The 20513-nt window shown below is 35.5% G+C and overlaps 1 protein-coding gene across 2 annotated transcripts in view; it reads left to right on the plus strand.

The window, feature by feature from the left end:
• The window catches only part of Pde4d (phosphodiesterase 4D), a 1402687-nt gene that overhangs the window by 321288 nt on the left and 1060886 nt on the right, over positions 1–20513 (plus strand). For both annotated transcript variants that reach the window (XM_042690975.1, XM_042690977.1), the window contains exon 3: positions 344–477. In XM_042690975.1, coding sequence (XP_042546909.1) covers positions 436–477 — 42 coding nt within the window. In that variant the 5' untranslated portion in view covers positions 344–435. The remainder of the gene's footprint in view (positions 1–343; positions 478–20513) is intronic.

Below are 20513 nucleotides of genomic sequence, written 5' to 3' on the forward strand. Positions count from 1 at the left end.
TTAGCTGTCTCAAGATGAAACAGCACATATCATAAATCAGCTGCATCTTCATTTTCACACTTAGACTTAGGTTGCGGCTACTGTACAGATTTATTTCAGCCACTAAACATGCAGACTTAAATAATCAATAGCAAGCAGATGGTGCTTGACATGTCTAACTTACATTTAACAAAAGCTGTTTTGGAAATATTGCTTGTATGTACTTTTATGGCTTTAAACACATTACCATTTTAGCCTGTCGTGATGAATTATTTAAGAATTATTGTCCTGGAAGATAGCATTTCAAAGTGCACGTGTTAATCATATACTTGATTAAACATTTCCTTGCCTTTTTTTTTTCCAGCATTCCAGTTGGCTTTTGAGTGGATGATTGTTGTAGTGAGAGCATTGACGTTGAAAACAACTAGTGCTGTGTAAAGGCCTTAAAACACCACCATGAACAGAAATTCGGGTGATTTGCTTTCTCGGAGCAAAAGTGTAAGTACCTTTCAGTTTTTTATTCTTTTCTGAAAGTATGTACCTATAACTTCTTACTGTTTCTGTTGGACTTTAACACTGTGTTATCATGATTAGGCTTGTGGGAAAACATTAGTTAACTTTCAATTCACTAACTGTATGCAGCTCGTTAACAAACGAAGATTTGTTTGTGTGGCCTGGTTGACATTTGGTGGAAATTTTCTTTCAACCAATTCTTATGCCTTACCAGTCATACATATAACACTGCTAATATGATACTTAACATCCTGATTTTTGAGTCACAAATATGCTGTTAAATATCAAAGTTGAAGAAATTTGTATCTTGAATTTTTCTCAGACTTTCTGGGCAAGTAAAAACAAATGTAAATTGGAACTATGTCAAAGGTACTTGTAAACCAATCACATTCTGAAATTTTTTTTGAGTTTCCTACCTTGATATGGGTCTTTAGAATCTTTCTTTTTGAGTTTTTTTTTTTTTTTTAACATTTTTAAGTGAACATCCTCAGGGCCCTGATGGGAGGTTAAGTATTGTTTCCAACTTCTTGGAAATTCATGATAATTTTTAGTCTCTTCTTAGCTTATAAAAGGAAATATGAACAAATAGAGCAACTCAAAGAAAGCCACACAAGACAAGGATGAAAGCACACTGTTAATTTCCATCAGGAAAGCTCAAAGAACATGTCCTTTGTTCACATACCCAAGGGGGAGAAGGCATCCAAACAGATGTGCTTCTGACGTAGGAGCATTCATTTGAAGGCACAGAAAAACCACAAATGCAAACACATTTCTCTAGTGTGGGAGCACTTTGTGTTGCATCTACTGATTGTATTGTGACAGCCCCAGGCCATCTTTCATTTTTTTTCCTATAGAATTAGGATCTAGCATTTTGAAAGTGAAGCATAAGCATGTGGAATGGAAACTGTGGGATGTCCAACAGCGCTTCTTCTCTTCTTTATTCTAGTATTTTTCCTAGTGGTCAAATGTCACCATTACCATTTATTCACTATGTATATATGAATATCTTTCAGGTATTCTTTTAAAATTTATTTTTACTTTTTATTAAGTAGTTGTATGGATGGTTTCATTTTGCCATGTCAGTTTATGAGTACAATGCATCTCGATCAATGCCACCCCTTCCATCATTTTTTTCTACTTCCAAGCAGGCTTTCTTAGAAAATTAATATGGAAAGTATGGGTACTATATTTAGTATTTAACCAAGTGAATTCAACAAACTCGGAGGGAAAGTTTGGGTTCATTTTTTAAATAGTTAGTAGATTTTTCATAACATAAAAGGCCAGAACCAGAGGTTATAGTTTGTTATCATCATACAGAGTTGCTCCTTGTAACAAAAGTGAATGGCAAACACATGATCAAACTGCAAATATATCTATTGCTGTATTTTCTTATTATACATTAAGTATGAAAGCAAACTATTATTATCACACTTTATTTTCATAGGCCTGTGATAGGAGAAAAATGTATGATGGCAAAAGGGAGACTATTTTGTCTAATTAAAATATATCATTAGATACTTCCTTATTCTTGGAGGAAAAACATTCTAAAAGCAAATGATTAACTGAGCCATGACTGTACGGTACTGCAAGTACTTAATGATGCTAGAAGATTTCCTATTTGTATTTGTTTTATGCAAACTATTTCATATTTGTCTTTGTTGCTGTTGTTTTTAATGTACTTATAATGTACTATGTGATTTCTTTTTTTTCTTTTATGTGTTCTTCCCCCATAATATAACCTCTGTTTTCACTGTATTTGATTCTGGTGCCCTGCATCTTGTATATACATTTTTCTAATTTGGGGAAGGGAAGGGAGATAACAAAATGTTGAAACAAGAATACAGGTTTACCCATTATAACAATGAGATGTACAAGACACTATGTTAAAAATGAACTTTACAACCTCAGGGTGGGGGTGGGGGGAAGGGAGGAGTTGGGGAGGTGGGGAGGGAAGGGATGGCTGGGGAAAAACAAAGGAAGGGGTAACAATGCTTGAAAGGAAATCTATTCATTACCTTACTCATGTAACTGTAACCCTCTGTATAGTATCTTTACAATAAAAATATATATTAAAAAGATTTCATATTGGTGGAAAGGCTCAAGCTTTCCAGAGTAAGAGAACCTGTTTCCTCCTTTTGTCCAAATGTCAACAGTAGAGCTCATATTTCACTGGTTCCTAGTTTCTTCCAAACCCACCAGCACAAGGAAAATGCTTACCCTTAATTAAAGTGACTCTAAGAAGGAAATTATTCTTAATTAGAGAAAAGAGCCAGCTATGTTGCCTAGATAAAAATTGTTACTTTATAGTGCAAAAGTTACATTGGTCTATGAATGTCACATACAACATGCACCCTACTTTTTAAGTGTTTGTTGTGACAGAATCCAAAATTTTATACTTGGAAGTAAATGTTTCCTGTGTTTGACAAGCAAAGTTATACAATTAATTTGATTTAGAATCTATGACTGCTCTTGGGCAATATGATAGTTTGAAATCCAGAGATGCTTTAAATATTAACAGAATTTCTATTTCTATCTGCATGCCACTTTGTAGGTCTTGTATATATCACTATGGGCTAAAATATACAAAAACAAAAGGGGGGGACTATTTTTAAGCAATCTCCTTATTATTGATTTCTTCCTATGTGAGAGATTCCAGGGTAGCTTGCAAGACCACTTAGCCAACTGCTACATTGTGTAAAAGATGGAAGCATAAGCTGAATAATTAACCTAGGTGAGAATTCTGTTTATCACTAGCTTTGAGTTTTATTATCCCAGGTCATATGCTGATTCACAAATTGAACATTAATTCTCAAGTAAATACACAATCAAGGCAAGTCAAAGAAAGTCAGTTAGTCAGTTTGGGTCATAGACTAGATGGCTTATATGAAAAGTTGTTTTCTCAAAGTTCTGGAAAATCTGTGAAATCCAAGATGGAGGTGTCCATCAATTCTGCTCTGCTAAGGGCTATCTTATTGGTTGGCTGATGCCTTGTAGACAAACTCTTCTTTCTGGATCTCCACATGGGAAAGTGAAAGAGCAAGCCTTGATGTCTTACTAGGTCACTATTGCATAGAACCTCATTTAATTATATCCCACCTCCAAATACCATCATATTAGGAGTTAGGGATTCAAAGTAAGAAAGTAGGTGAGACAAAGACTTCAGTTCATAACAGTTTGATGATGATGATGATGATGATGATGATGATGATGATGGTGATGATGATGGTCATTACAATATTGAGAATAGGACATGGGATCTTCAGCATGCTTGTCAACTTTCTACCACTTGAACCATGACTCTAGCCTTTGGCTTATATGTTGTTTTTGACATAGGCTGTTACTTTTTCCTGGACAGACTTTAAACTCCCAATTGTCCTGCCTCTGTATTTATAAACTACCATTTCTAGATACACACACATATACATACATGTATATATACATGTATGTATATACATATACATACACACATATATATTAACTGGTAGAGCAATATATATATACTAATGTAACTGTAATATATATTATATATAACTGTAATATATATTAATAGGAGATATATATATATATATACATACATACATACATATATGTATGCTCATGTAATTGTAACCCCTCTGTGCAGTATCTTTACATTTGGTGGCAAACAGGAGATAGAAGGAAAGATATAGACATGGAGGAAGAATATAAAAATTTCCATAGCTTGGGTATATTTAAAAATTAGGCATCATTTAAAAAAAAACACTGTTCTTTACAGTATCTTTGTTATTATTCTCTGAGCTCATGAATTTGCATAAACTTCATCTAGTGAATGAACTGGATATGTTTTGATTCTTTTCATTAATCAATTCTCTTGTGTATTGAATTGAGAAGTATCATGTGTAGGATTGTTCATTCCTGAATTTCCAGGACCCCAAATCATTTTCTTCCTCTCAGTATGGAAAAATTCAAGACAGCATCTGCCCAGTTGGATTTGCTTTCTTGATGACATTGCCCTCTGTTTGACTTAGTATTCTTTTGGATCTTCTACATTTGGATAAATTTGTCACTCACCAGTTGCCTTTAATTGACATTCCCTGTTATTTTGGATAGAATTTTGGTTTAGAAATTTATTCAAAACTGTGAGCATGCCCTGGCTGGTTGGAGGACACAGGGTACATGGGAAATTCTCTCATACTGAATTTAAAGTCCACCTATGTAGGCTGTTGGTTTTGAATCCAGAAGCTGGAAGCCCATCTGATGAAATAAACCAATGGCACTCTAAAATTGCTTCTCTTCACTGGCAACCTTAAAAACATTGTCCAATGCTTATAAACCAACTTTATACTACTTTTTAAATAAAAAAAAAATCTTTTTCTAGTTATCTTTTACATTGGTGATTTTTTTTGGAAGCAATCATTCTCCTAATGGCTCAGGATGAGTAATTTATGGCATTTCATCTTTATCTCATTCTGCTGTGCCTGCCTTTAGATGGCAGATGAAGGAGAAATTTGGAAAGGATGATGGATTTTGTTATGGCATTTCAGAGCTGCCTGCATTCATTATTCTTCACCACTACTTCTGTAAGATAGACTGAGGGGTTTTCAGTTAAAGTAAAAATAATAGATTGCTTCCCAGACTGGCCTCAATTCGCTGCTATCTTTATCAGCACCTAAAGTATAAGACTGATACAGTTCTAACAGTGTACAATCCTGACAAAGTTGAGTATGGAAAAAAAATGTGTTTTTTTTAATTGTGTCACTTGCGATAACATTTTATGGGCCAAAGAAGTGCAGAGGAGATCTTGTATACAAAATGTTTTGAAGAGCACAGATGCAAAGTAAAATTACATTTGGAGATGTCATGTCCTTTGGCCATCATTCCTGCTTTCCAGCCAATGTTGTGTTTGCTTGTTTGTTTGTTTTTTAATCTAGCTTCTACATATGAAAGAAAAGTTGTCATTTTTCTCAATGAGCCTGTTTTATTTCCCTTAACATGATCTGTTCTAGATCCATCCATTTTCCTGAAAATGACTCAATGTTTTCTTTCTAATGCATGAGTAAAATTTTATTATATATATGTATCACCTTTTTTTGATTCACTCATCCATCGTATCCATTGTAGGGCATCTTAGTTGGCTATTTGGCTATTTGCATAACTTCCAGCCTTTTTTTTTTTTTTTTTTGTATTGGTCCTGGGCTTGAACTCCTGGCCCAGGTGCTTTCCCTGAGCCTCTTTATGCACACGGCTAGCTTGTTACCACTGGGACCGCAGCTCCACTTCCAGTTTTCTGGTAGTTAATTGGAGATAAGACTCTCACGGACTTTCCTACCCAGGCTGACTTTGAACTGGGATCCTCAGTAAGTCTCCTGAGTAGCTGCCATTATAGCTCGGCATCCCTCCCCCATTATTTTTAATTACAAAAGCCAACACATACGCATTCCATGGTACCTGGGTGTTGGCTCTGGGCAACCAATGTGAAGGAAGTATTTTTTTCTCCATCCTCACAGAGCATATTGACAGCAAAATGTATATAATTTATTAAAATGATTTCTTCATCCTGTCACTCTAGTCCTGATCAATCATTTGTATCTGCTGATAATCTTAAATTCTTCTTCAGAGGGAGCTACAAGTCCTTTCTCAATTCTTTCTCAATGTACTCATTCTCCACCACATCATGGGGCCTTGTTTGGTAGAGATATTTTGAGCTCTGAATAATGTGCCCCAATTGTCAATTATGCTCATTGTTACAGAAAAATAGATTATTTTAGAATTGTTGAAAAGAAATTTTCCCGGATAAGGAACAATAGGGTAAGAATAGCTGAAAATATAAATAAATGTAAGTACTGAAAAAAAGATCAGAAAGAATAGTGGTTGATCAGTAGCCATTGACTTTGAAATCAATCCCAGGTCACAAGACTGCCCTGACAGCCCAAAGCCAATCACAAAATTGTTGTCTTAGGAAACCTTCACTTTTTTTCTTCAATATTGTGAGTGTTTGCAAATTTATTTTGGGGCAATTTCAAATGGGAATTTAGTTCCAAGTGATTATGTCTGAGAAATAATTGCCTGTATCGTACTTAACAATATAAACACTAAAACAGCATGTAGAACTGTAGAGGAATTTTTGTCAATTTGACAATAAATAACTAAGAATGTTTCTTACAGCTAGTATGTCTATAGCAACCTGAAATTTTAAAGAAAAATATACTCGTTTATTGGATGTACAATTTTTTCTAGCAAAAACACATATTTTTATTTGTATTTATGTATTTATATTTTTTCGGTCATGGGGCTTGAACTCTGGGCTTGGGCACTATTCCTCAGCTCTTCTGCTTAAAGCAAGCATGCTACCGCTTGAGCCACAGCACCACTTTAGTGGTTTATTGGAGATAAGAATCTCATGGAGTTTCCTGCCCGGGCTGGCTTTGAACCGCGATCCTCAGATCTCAGTCTCCTGAGTAACTAAAAACACTTATTTTTAACTAAAGCCCATTTTTCAACTATCAAATTTGGTCAATTATTATTTTTTAATCCTTAAAATGGCCATCAGTAAACAAGCACTCCCAAAATAAATTAAAATCATCTGTGTGTTTACTTTGCTGCCATGATCCATGCTACAAAGGACATCATAGAGATGGTCTTGGAGAGCTCAAATTATAGTCTTGCCTTCTACTCTAATGTGTCTTGATGGAGGAAGTGGGAATAAAAGAAGAATTAGATTTGTTATAAATACTCCGTAAATTTTGTATTTCCTAAGGGGAGTTTTGGAAGCATGTTGCAACATAAAAGCAATGAAACAAACATTATAAACAAAATCAACAACAGTCACCAAAAAATCCATCAAGAACCAAATCATCACCAACAATAAAATAAATATACTTTCATTGTTGCAAAAGTTCAGCCTTGACAGTTGACAGGCTCTTATGAGTTGTACAAATGAGAAGTCATAATTGCCAATGTCCCTGCCACCAGTTATTTCTATCCTTGGTCTTCCTTCACCTCCCACATGCCTGGAGATGGAAAAAAAGTACTATTTAAAACAAAGACTAAATCCTAGCTACTCAGAAGGTTGAGATCTGAGGATCATGGTTCAAAGCCAGCCCGGGCAGGAAAGTCCGTAAGACTCTTACCTCCAATAAACCACCAGAAAAATGGAAGTGGTGCTGTGGCTCAGGCGGTAGAGTGCTTGCCTTGAATTGAAGAGCTGAGGGATAGTGCCCAAGTCCAGAGTTCAATCCCCATGACACACACACACACACACACACACACACACACACAGACTGGGGAAGAAAAGCCATTTCGCATAAAACTTATATTTTTATTTCATCCATGCTCCCATTCTTCCTGATTTAGCAGTGTGAGTTTGTTTTAGAAATGTTGTTTCTGTGTTTGGAATTCCATCGTGTGTGGCCTTCAACATCCTTAGTTTAATCCAGTCAATAGTATTTATTAAGCCCATCTAAACTCTTTAACTGCATGATAGCAGTTATATTCCGTGGGCCTGAACATCAAATGATACCTGAGGGATTTAGAGAGTTAACACATCATGATTCATTTCCAGGTTGCATTTTTAAGGCTTCATAGAGAATCTGGTTCAGTCATCATTAAAAAGCAAATGTATTAAAACTTCTGAATACAAATGACAACACGAGTTCCACAATAAAGATGATCTTCCCTACAAATTAAAACAGAAACTACAAGCTTTAAAGTTTTGCTTATTGCATGTTCTTTGAAGTATTATTAAATGCCTAACTTGTATTTCTCTGGGAGAAGCCATCATACAGTATTAATTTGCCAGCAGGGTTCTATTTCAATATTGTATGAATCATACCAAGGGGGACCTCAACACAGCTCGAAGACAATAGTCTCTGAATGGATATTCAAAAATAAGCAAGAACATTGAGGAAAAGATGTATGTGTACATAGAAAGACCAGAAAAAATGAAAAGTCCTAATTGCTCATGTGGGGATTCAGAACTTATATTCTTTCCTCCAATTTAAAAGAAATTATTCACATTGTCAGCGAAGAGCATATGTGAAGCTGGGCACCAGTGGCTCATGCCTGTAATCCTAGCTACTCAGGAGGCTAAGACCTGAGGACATGGTTCAAAGCCAGCCGGGGCAGGAAAGTCTGTGAGACTCTTATCTCCAATAAACCACCAGAAAACCAGAAGTGGTACTATGGCTCAAGTGGCAGAGCTCTAGCCTTGAGCTGAAGAGCTGAGGGACAGAACCCAAGGCCCAGAGTTCAAGCCCCACGACTGACAAAAAGAAAGAAAGAAAGGAAGAAAGGAAGAAAGGAAGAAAGGAAGAAAGAAAGAAAGAAAGAAAGAAAGAAAGAAAGAAAGAAAGAAAGAAAGAAAGAAAGAAAGAAAGAAAGAAAGAAAGAAAGAAAGAAAGAAAGAAAGGAAGAAAGAAAGAAAGAAAAGAGCATATTCTTTGACTTGTAGGGTTTCTTATTTAGAAGGCATATGTGTTCTGGTTTCCGAAAATAATGATTTAAAAACCTCCTAGGAAGAATGATACCACCCCATTTGTTAGGAAATGGAAAGACTTAGAAAAAAATCATGTAAAGTGAAGTAAACCAGGCCCAAAGAAACAAAGGTCCCATGGTTTCCCTTATCTGCAATAACTAGTATATGTCTAGGACAAGCAGAAAAGATCAAAAGCTATGTACATATGACCATATAAGATGATGCTAAGCAAAATGAATCCTAAGATAGGGACACAAGAGGTTTTATCTTGGTTGCTGTTGTTTTTAATGCACTTATAATGTACTGTGTAATTTTTTTGTTTCTTTTGTATGTTCTTCCCCCATGGTATAGCCCCTGTTTTCACTCTATTTGATTTTGGTACCCTGATATTGTATATATATTTTTCTAATTTGGGGAGGGGAAGGGAAATAACAAAATGCTGAAATAAAGAGACAGGTTGACACATTGTAACAATGAGATATACAAGACACTATGTTGAAAACTAACTTTACAGCTTGTTGTGGGGCAGTGTGGGAGGTGGGAGGGAAGAGAAGGGATGATAAGGGCAAAACAAAGGAGGAGGTAACAATGCTCAATACAAAATGTACTCATTACCTTACTCATGTCGCTGTAACCCCTCTGCACAGTATCTTTACAATAAAAAATATATTTAAAAAACTCCTAGAAATCAAAACCAATGACTGAAAGTGGAATTAGTTCTTACAAATAGATTCAAATTTGTCTACTGGATTTTCAAGAAATAGGAGAGTGTTTTTGAGGATATTTTGTATGTTTGTGCAGGTAGTGGAGCTTTAACTATGGACTTTGTCCTCTTGGTTGGCTTTTCTGCTTAAGGCTGGCAGTCTTCCATACCTTCACTCCCAGCTTTTTGGTGGTGAATTGTATATAAGAGTCTCATGGACTTTTTTTTTTTTATTGTGAAAATACAGAAGGGTTACAATTACATAGGCAAGGTAATGAGTACATTTCTTATCAAGCATTGTTGCCTCCTTCCTTTGTTTCCCCTTCCCATCCCTTCCCATCTCCCACCCCTCCTTCCCCAGCCAAAATTCTAAAGTTCGTTTTCGTCTCATGGACTTTATTGCCCAGGCTAGATTTAAACTGCAATCTTCACATCTCAGCCTCCTGAGCAGCTAGGATTACAGGCATGAGCCACTAGCACCAGCAAGAAATTTTTTAAATGGCCTTAAATCAAGATCATAGTAAGTTATTATGGTTCCTTAAAGCTGTAATATTTTTAATGCCATACTATGAATGACAAGAAACTTGAATTATTTTTAACTTTCTATTATCACAGTTATAAATATTTATATGTGTATAGACATAAAGCAAGATTCACAAATATGTTCATTAACACCTATTCACTTGTATGTATTTTCATTAGACTAAAAAATGAATTATCCTGAGCCTTGATTTTATAAATTCACCAATATGTGACCTTAGGAAACTTACTTCAATGTCAATCCTTTTCATTTATTCATTTGTTGATGAGGAGAATAGAAGGCAGTTGCAATATTTTGAGTGGCTCTCCTCTGAAAAATATTTCTATTATTTTATTTTATATCCCAGTCATAGCAACTCCAACCAACGCACTGCTGATAAGCACCATTTTGACCCTAAAGTTCACCTGGGGTTACATTGAGCCTATCTTTTATAAAAATTGTTTTTGTTATTATAAAGGTGATATACAGAAGGGTTACAGTTACATAAGTCAGGTAAAGAGTACATTTCTCTTTAGACACTGTCACCCCTTCAAGCCCATCTTTCTTTGATTAACTCAGAGAATTCTGAATTGTGGTACCAAGTGTGGATGATGTAGTTCCTTCCTTATGTCCAAGAATTATCAATTTATTTATTTATTTATTTTATTTTATTTTTTTATTGTGAGAATACCGTACAAGGAGTTACAATTACATGGGCAAGATAACGAGTAGATTTCTTATCAAGCATTGTAGCCTCCTCTTTGTTTCTCCTTCCCATCCCTTCCCATATTCTCCCCTCCTCCCCACCTGATCCTCCCCCCACCCTCACCAAAGTTGTAAAGTTCGTTTTTCGACATAAAGACTTGTACATCTCATTGTTGCAATGGGTCCACCTGTATCCCTAGTTAAACGATTTGTTCTTTCTCTTCCCCTCCACAAATTATACCAACATCAAATACAGTGAAAGCATGGGTTATACCGTGGGGGAGGGACATACAAAGCAACATAGAAATCATCTTGTAAATATGTTAGAAACAATTGCATGAAAGGAAAAAAAAACATTTGAATGCTTATCTTGGGGTTCATTCCCCTAACATCAACTTATCTAACCTTTTCTGGTTGACTCAGACATATACTAGTTATTGCAAATAAGGGAAACCATAGGACCTATGTTTCTTTGGGCCTGGCTTACTTCACTTACTATAATTTTTCCAAATCTTTCCATTTCCTAACAAATGGGGCAATGTCATTCTTTCTGATGGAGGAATAGAATTCCATTGTGTATATATACCACATTTTCTTGATCCATTCATCTACTGAGGGGCATCTGGGTTGGTTCCATATCTTAGCTATGGTAAATAATGCTGCAATAAACATAGTTGTGCAGGTAGTTTTCGTATGGTCTTGTTTGTGATCATTTGGGTAAATGCCCAAAAGTGGGATTGCTATGTACCATATAACCAGCACTTTACTAAATCCTACGTATAATGGAAGAAAACTCCAATGCAGAAAGAACATCTACAGCACTATGAGAAACAATCACATTTAGCACAAACAATATGGTGCATGAATATGAGCAGTCTTTATCATAGATCCTTGCAAATTCAGCATGAATTGTTTCCCTTTTGGTCGGATTCACTTGTACCCATGTCATTCTTCTACTTGTTCCTGCCATCTCTTTTTTTTTTTAATAATTAAAAAATTTTTATTGTGAAAATACTGTACAAAGGGGTTACAATTACATGGGCAAGATAACTTCTTATCAAGCATTGTAGCCTCCTCTTTTGTTTCCCCTTCCCATCCTCCCCCCTCCTCCTGCTCCCCTAATCCTCCCCGGCTCCCCCACCACCAAAGTTGTAAAGTTTGTTTTTGACATACGACTTGTACATCTCATTGTTGCAATGAGTCCACCTATATCCCTATTTAAACGATTTGTTTTTTCCCTTCCCCTCTGCCATCTCTTGTTTATTGGTGTTTCCATTACAGTTTAGGCTTTACCATTAGAGCTTGATGCATTGCTTTCTCAGGGGCTGCTTATTGGAATTCTGATTCTTCTGAGCCTTCCTTTGAAGTCTTGGTAAAAACAAACATGACTCTTGCATTCTACATGCTTGTGAAACCAGCATCATGTGGTTGACAGCAAGGTCTGCCACCAGTTTTTGGATAGCCAGATCTCCTTGAACCATGATTGCAGAATCCTGAGTGCTTCGGTGGATGGACCTAGGAAAACATTTCTATCAATGAGCCTGTATAAGCAGGGAGTCCCAGCGTGGTCTTTTTCAAGGGGAAGCCTTTCATATGTGGGTAAATTTTAGACTCATGGGAACCTGAGATAGATGAAATTTAGTTTCCTGTTACCTCTGTGTAGTTTGTAGGTTGGCTTGATGGCACTGATCTCTTTTAAAGCCACATTTTCTGTGGCACACTTTCTGTGACACTTCTTTTCTTGGCAAACTGCATGCTTTCAGATATTTCTGTGCTACTCTCTGTTCCTGATTCTCAATGTACATTTGGGTAAAAGGAGCCAGTAATATCTATGCAATAGCCTGAATTCTAGCATGCCATGATATATCCTCCCTAAATTAATTAGTCCATTTCTTTTAGATTTCTCTTCTCTCAGAGTCTCAAAACATGTACAAAATAGACAAATTCATTGGCAGAATGCAAATGACATTTTATCTAATTTGCAATAGAGACCTCATTTCCACTTGAAATCTTATGAACATTGAATATTGTCCTAAATTATCTTTATTTCTATCAGCTATTATTATTATTATCTTTAAGTAATTGTACACAGAGTTGCCATTTAGCAAAGTGGTTTATTAATACAATATGTCTTGGTCAATATCACTCCTTCCAACATTCTTACCTATTCCTCCTAACCTACCTCTTCCTTCACTATTCTTAATTTTGTAGGATATGCATTGAAGTCTTATCTGCATTTTCCCTGTCTTTTCCACTTTTGTTAGCTTTCTGAGTTTTATCAGAATCTCTTGTTAAACTGCTTACAGCATTCTAGACTTATCAATCCACTTCAAACTTTTCCATATTCCTCCCACATCAGTTTCAGAGGCTTAAGAATCATGCAGTTAAATTTAATTATAGCAATGACCCTCTACTCTTGGTAAAACTTTTCTGTATTAGTCATACTCTCTTACCATGGTCACAAAAGACCTAGTGGAAACAACTTAAGGGAAAAGGATTTATTTTGCTCATAGTTAAAGAAGTATCAATCTATCATGGCTGGGAGGTCATGGCACATGATCTTACCTCATAGCCAACAGGAAGCAGGCAGAGAAGCAACAGGAAGGAGCCAGGACAAGATATATCTCCCATGACCACTCCCCCCTCCCTTTGAATTACCTCTTTCTTTTTCTTTTACTTTCCATGAACTCCTGATAATGCCATCTTATTATGAACTCATCAGTGGATGAAGCCTTTCATTAGGTTAGGGCTCTCATGATAATAATTGTCTCTGACGTCACAGTCACACCTGGAGTTGTGCATTACTAATCTCTCCCAGATGTTTCTCAATCCAATAAAGTTGATCATCAATCAAAACTAACCAACATAGGAACTAACAGAGAGAAAGAACAAATACTCAATTCCACATTCTGCAATCCAAGCATAAGATATTAATAGACCAAACTAAAACTTGTGCTCACTATTGTTAATGATAGTAAGAATGGACTTCAAGTCTAGCTCAGTTACTAACTATGTAAATCAAATTCTCATGATAATGGCCTACTAGAATTAAAATCATACTCATCTTTATTCAATAAATCTATATAATTCAGTATCTACTATTGTTACAAAACTTCCAACTTTGGGCAAAGATTACAGAATATATGTGAAGGTGTAAGAAAGCATTCCGAAGTGACAATATCAAGAAATCTTCCATATATGGAATATATCGAATAAATGTTGAAATTATCAGACAATAAACCATGATCAGTATGTTGACATGAATGGAAAAGTGTGACAACAGTATCAGATAGATAATTTAACAGAGATGCAAACTTTAAAGAAGAATCAGTAGGAGTGTTAGAAATTCAGATAACATACTAAGAGATAAAGACAGTCCTCAGTCCTATTGGTAGATTTGACACAGCTAAGGAAATAATCAGACAGCAGAAATTACCTAAATTATAATTCCAAGAGAAAATAAAGTAAAATAAAGAGAGAAATGGAGAAAAAGAAAATCTTTGTGTGTAGGTATATATGTGCACACATCTGCATCTCTCGCTCTACACATACATATATGAAACTATATATACATATATATACATATATAGAGCACCAAATATTAAATGATATGTGTATTTATGACCAGGAAGAAGAAAGAAAAGTGATGTAGTAAAAGATATTTCAAGAAATACTGCTATTTTCCCTCAGAACTATTGACAGACTTCAAATAGCGAACTCAAAGATAAAGATACAGCAAACAAGGTACATGTGGACACATATACACACTCATACATATAAACACTCACACACACATATACAGCATAGACATATCATAATCAAATGGCAAGGAGAATGGAGGGAAATGAAATAAGAAAAAACCAACGCATATCCTACAGAACTAAGAAAAGTGAGGAAAGAGGATTAGAGAGTGCTCAAAGGTATTGACATTGGCTGAGAAGAATTGTAGTCATAAAACACTTCATTGAATGAAAACTCCTTTGTATAACGACATAAAGATAATAGATTGATTTTTTTTAAAAAAAAAAAAACAACTAAAGACAGAGAATCTTGTAGGCACCCAGAGGAAAAAGATACAAATTACCTAATGAGAAAAACAAAACAGTAAACTTTTCTATAGAAATGGATAAAGACAAAAGAATAATATTTCTAAAGTACTGAAAAAATAACAAAATAAAACCTATTAATCCTGAATTTTATACCTGTAAAGCTATGCTAAAAATATAAAATATGCTTTCTGAGAGATGCTTTTTAAATTTGAATTCTCTCAGATGTCCCCAAGGTAATATGTACCTGTGCCCTCTTTTTTTAAAAAAATTATAAAAAGCTTTTATCTTCTTCAAGTTGGAAAGATGAAGAGATTTCTTATATTCAAAATTAATACATCCACTGTCGCAGAGAATTATTGTCAGTTGCCTCCTCTCTTTTTTTTGGGGGGGGGGTCCAGTCGTGGGCCTGAACTCTGGGCCTGGGCGCTGTCCCTCAGCTCTTCAGCTTGAGGCTAGCGCTCTACCACTTGAGTCACAGCGCCACTTCTGCCTTTTTGCTTATGGGGTGCTGAAGAATCGAACCCAGGGCCTCATGCATGCAAGGCAAACTTTCTACCACCTTCCCAGCCCCTGCCTCCTCTCATATTCAACCAGTTGTAGTTGCAAATCCCTCTTTTTTACCTTAGTCTTTCTTCCCATGTTTATCCCTTTAGACAGTTCTAGCATTCTTTTCTTATTGATGCTATTTTTACATTTTCTTCTTGGCTATATGCTTCTAAAATAATACTCTTGCCTAGTATTCTGTTCTTACCTCTGATATTATTAGACCACTGCTTTTTTAGATATTAAAATATCTTAAAAGCATTAAGATATCTCCTTTACTATCTTTACTATATTACATAACTGCAAATTTCCATATCTACCTCATATATCTGATTTTAACTTTAAAACTCTATCTTGATGAATACTGTGAGTAATGGCATCTGCATAATACTTCCTAAACTTGATTTATGTGATTCTTCCTCTTCCATCAATATGTTACTGACTATTCTAAATATTCTCCCCCAATTTACTGTCATCAGTGATTAACTCACTGCCTATGCCAGAGCCCTGTCTGTCATTCTTTCTCAATTCCTTAGATATTTTCCTTTCCAACCACTAAACAAGCAAAATGAGGCATTTCATGTTTCTTTTTACTCATAGTTCAGAGTCCTCCTCATTTCAACTCTAGTTATGATACAGATACCCTTAGAATCATCTTATTCTTCCTTTTAAATCAGAGACTCAAAATAGACTACAGTAGTGTGGTGCCAGTAGCTCATGCTTATAACCCTAGCTGCTCAGGAAACTGAACATTGAGATCTAAAGCCAATCTATAGGGAAATCGATGAGACTCATCTCTAGTTAGCCTGCAAAAAAACAGAAGTTTTTTTTTTTTAATTGTGAGAATACCGTACAGAGGAGTTACAATTACATGGGCAAGATAACGAGTAGATTTCTTATCAAGCATTGTTGCCTCCTCTTTGTTTCCCCTTCCCATCCCTTCCCATACTCCCCCTCCCCCCACCTGATCCTACCCCCACCCTCACCAAAGTTGTAAAGTTTGTTTTTCGACATAACGTCTTGTACATCTCATTGTTGCAATGGGTCCACCTGTATCCCTAGTTAAAAGATTAAAAACAGAAGTTTTGACACCAGTGGCTCACACCTAGAATCCTAATTGCTATTGAAACAAATCAGAGGATCAAGGTTTAAAGCCAGCCTGGGCAGGAAAGTCTGTGTGAATTTTATTTCTAATAAACCACCAAAAAGCTTGACTTGGACTTGTGGGTTAAGTCATAGGGTGCTAGTCTTGAGCAAAAAGGCTAAGCAATAGAACTCAGACCCTGAGTTCAAGCTCCTTTTCTGGCATGCATGTTTACACACACACACACACACACACACACACACACACACAGAAACACAATAGACCATAGTAGTGAAAAGTCATATCATTATTTAAGTAAGTACATCCAATCTACTGACTTTTGTTGTATTTACTATTTTTGTGGCAACTATTATTTTTGGCAACTAGCAGTATATTGTATTGATTTTAATCTGTATCTTTTCACGTTTGCTTTTTTTCCTTCCAACATAACTATACTGTCTTATTTTTGCCAATTAACAAAGCAGTTTATGAATACAATGCATGTTTACCATGTCACCCCTTTCAATATTCTCACTCCATTCTTCTCAAACTATCCCTTTTCTCACTTTTCTTAATTTTGTAGGATATATATTGAGTTCTTTTTTTTTTTTTGTCAGTAGTGGGTCTTGAACTCTGGGTTTGGGCGCTGTCCCTCACCTCTTCAGATCAAGGCAAATGCTCTACCACTTGAGCAAAGCACCACTTCCAGTTTTCTGGTGGTTTATTGGAGATAAGAGTCTCATGGGCTTTCCTGCCTGGGCTGGCTTTGAACTCGAATCCTCTGAGCTCAGCCTCCTGAGTAGCTAGGATTACAGGTGAGAGCCACTGGCACCCAGCTTACATTGAATTCTTAACTGCATTCTCCCATATCTCCTCTTCTTTCATCAACCCCTTCCCCTTGACCCCACCCTACCCCTTTGGATACCTATTTCCTTGTGTTTATTTTGTTGAATTGTTTGTTTTTCTAAGGAATTACATTGAGTTCTTCCTAGACTCTACCATATTTCAGTTAATGCATTTGTATATGCTTGTATAGCATTCAGTGTATTTACTTATAAGTTGATAAGCTAATTCTAACTTCCATCCATGAGGGCCTGATTTCTTAACGTAATCTTTTCCAAGTCTTTCTATGTCTTTTTCAAATGATACAATATCTTTTTTTCCTTGATGGATGAGTAAAATTCCATTGTGTATACATATTACAGTTTCTTGATCCATTTGTCCACTGAGTAGCATCTGGGCTGATTCCATACCTTGGCTATAGTGAATAGAATTGCAATGAGTATGGTTGTGCTGGTGGTTTTACTGCATCCTGGTTTATAATCTTTTGTATAAATTCCCAGGTATAGAATTGCTGGATCATATTCACATTTCCTTTTGTGACAAAATTCAAAACAAAATAGGAACTTATTTTATGTGCTGTGTTTACATAATTTCTATTAGAGTCATCATTCATAATTCATCCTTTTCCAAAAGAATAATTATAGCAAAATTTGATTATACATATGATTTTTTTCAAGATGACTGACTGACACATTAAATTATTACCCTAGGTGTCAAATAGAATTAAGATCTAATATATGTGTGCTAATAATAACAATAATGATTGCTAATAATAAGAACTATTGTTATCTGGAGAAGTACTGAACATTTTATTTAATTTTGAGAATTTGCATTTGTGACATTCACAGATATAGAATTAGCCTAGAACATCTGTTTTTTGGTCTCAGAGTCAGAGACTCTTGATTTTAGAAGACTTCAACCACTCAGTCTTGGCTGAGGATGAAGAAAATGTTGAGTAAATTAGGAAAGATTGCACAATTGTCAATAGAGAATTTTAGATGCATGTTAAGTCTTCTGCTTCAAGTTTATTGTCAGTGACCTAATCATGAAGCCTCACATACATAACTATATCTTCACTCATATGATAATATATTCTTGTATTCTTTGTCTACTGAAAAATAAATCGTAACATTCTTATAGCCAATTATCTGTATTTATGGCTATATTTATAGTGGATAGCAAGGCTATATTGTAAACTCCAGATGTTTTTTTATTTCTTAGTGCGACAGAACATAAATTGTTTGGAAGACATTTTCATAATGAATGGTGGCCCCCATGCTTGTTATGAAGGGGTAGTAAATGACTCCAGAAAGAAAACTCTTTTACATAGCAAGTATTCAGTATTTTAAAATTGCCTCTGATGTTCAAGAGAGGAGAAATTTGGGGAAGGTTATGCTCTGAGGCCTCTGGGTAGAGAGGTGGTGAACATTGTGTGCAAGGATGGATCCAGTGGCAGAAGGCAGAGCTTAAAAGTCACTTCCAGTTATCTTGGTAGAAGAGATGCCCAGTTGTAGAGTTGTTTTGGGGAGTAATTAGGGCTGATGGCCAGTACTAAGGTATTCTCAGCTTTACTTTTTCAAGATTTTCTTTAAATTTCTGTATTTACAGTAATACTTCAGCAAGGTTGCCTCGAGATGTGGAGAAGATGATGGGCTCTGAATTTCACATAGTTTTCTGCAGTAGTGTGCTTTGCTTGTTTTATTGTTTTATTGTCCAGAGAAGTCTAAATACTTGAGATATTCAAATACAGAATTCTTCCTGATGTGTGACTTTGTGTTCAACAGTTTGATGTATATGGCTTTATATCACATCACATATTAGGTAGAATATTCCAGAAATAAAAAAAAACTTGTAATGCTTTTAATTGCATGGTTTTCTGAGTAGTGTTTTGAGATTTCATTCTGACCTATTTCTTCCCACACCAAACATGAATCTTTCTATTCAATGAATCCATTGTGTATATGCTGCCTACATGTTAGTCATATAGCATGATAGCTGTATGGTGTCTGGATAGTGAGGTACTGCACTGCCTGTGATCAAGCAACTTTTGCATGGTAGACTAACATACATAACAATGCTTAATTACCACATTTACCTCACTTCATCTCATTACATAGGCATTGTATTCTCTCAGGGAATCACAAGAAAATGAGAGTTAGAAACTTTACAAGATGATATTATAACAGAGAGCATATTCATGTAATATTCATTACAGTATATTGCTTTAGGGGGTCTATTTTGTTATTAGTTATTGTCAACATCAAACAATTCCTTATTATCAATAAAACCTTATCATAATGATGAGTGACTTGGATTTATAGAATGCAGTGTCATTTGTAGCTTCATCCATCCAATAGGATTTTTTTTTCTTTTCTTTTTTGTTGGTCGTGGGTGAACTCGGGGCCTGGGCACTGTTCCTGAGCTCTTTAGTGTTCAAGGCTAGCACTCTATCACTTTGAGTCACAGCTGCAATTCCAGATTTTGAGTGGTTAGCTGGAGATAATAGTCTCATGAACTTTCCTGCCCAGGCTTCGAACTGCAATCCTCAGCTCTCAGCTTCCTGAGGGATGGGGATTATAGGCATGACCCACCAGAGCCCGGCCAATAGGATTCCTGAAGCACATTCCCCAAAGACAGAATAAGTAATATATTTTGTATAGGTGTATGTGTTAACACATGTATGTGTATATTCTTTGATGCCACACTAATCATTCAAAAATGTATCTTTCAATCACCATGTTTTGTCTATTTTCTTGCTTTTAATTTCTAGTTTTATTTTGTAGTCTATAAAATATAGAAAATTAGTTCAATTTTTATTGTATTTGTTAAGACTTGATTTATGTTCTACAAATAAAATCTATAGAGTGATATGAATCGCAATATGGAAAGTTTCATGGTCACCTGAGAAGAATGTGCATTCTGTGATTGTAGGGTGGAATATTCTGTAGATGGTTTTTAAGCCCATTTAATCTTACTCTTATATTAAATTATAAAGTGTATTATTTTTGTCCAATCTATTAGTGATACTCTATTGGTATTAAATTTACCTACTGTTACTGTTTTAGTATCATTATGCACTTTTTTTTAATTGTGAAAATACCGTACAGAGGGGTTACAATTAC

Source organism: Dipodomys spectabilis, unplaced genomic scaffold (genome assembly GCF_019054845.1).
Source record: "Dipodomys spectabilis isolate Male_0828 unplaced genomic scaffold, ASM1905484v1 ptg000140l, whole genome shotgun sequence".
Classification (NCBI taxonomy): Eukaryota; Metazoa; Chordata; class Mammalia; order Rodentia; family Heteromyidae; genus Dipodomys; species Dipodomys spectabilis.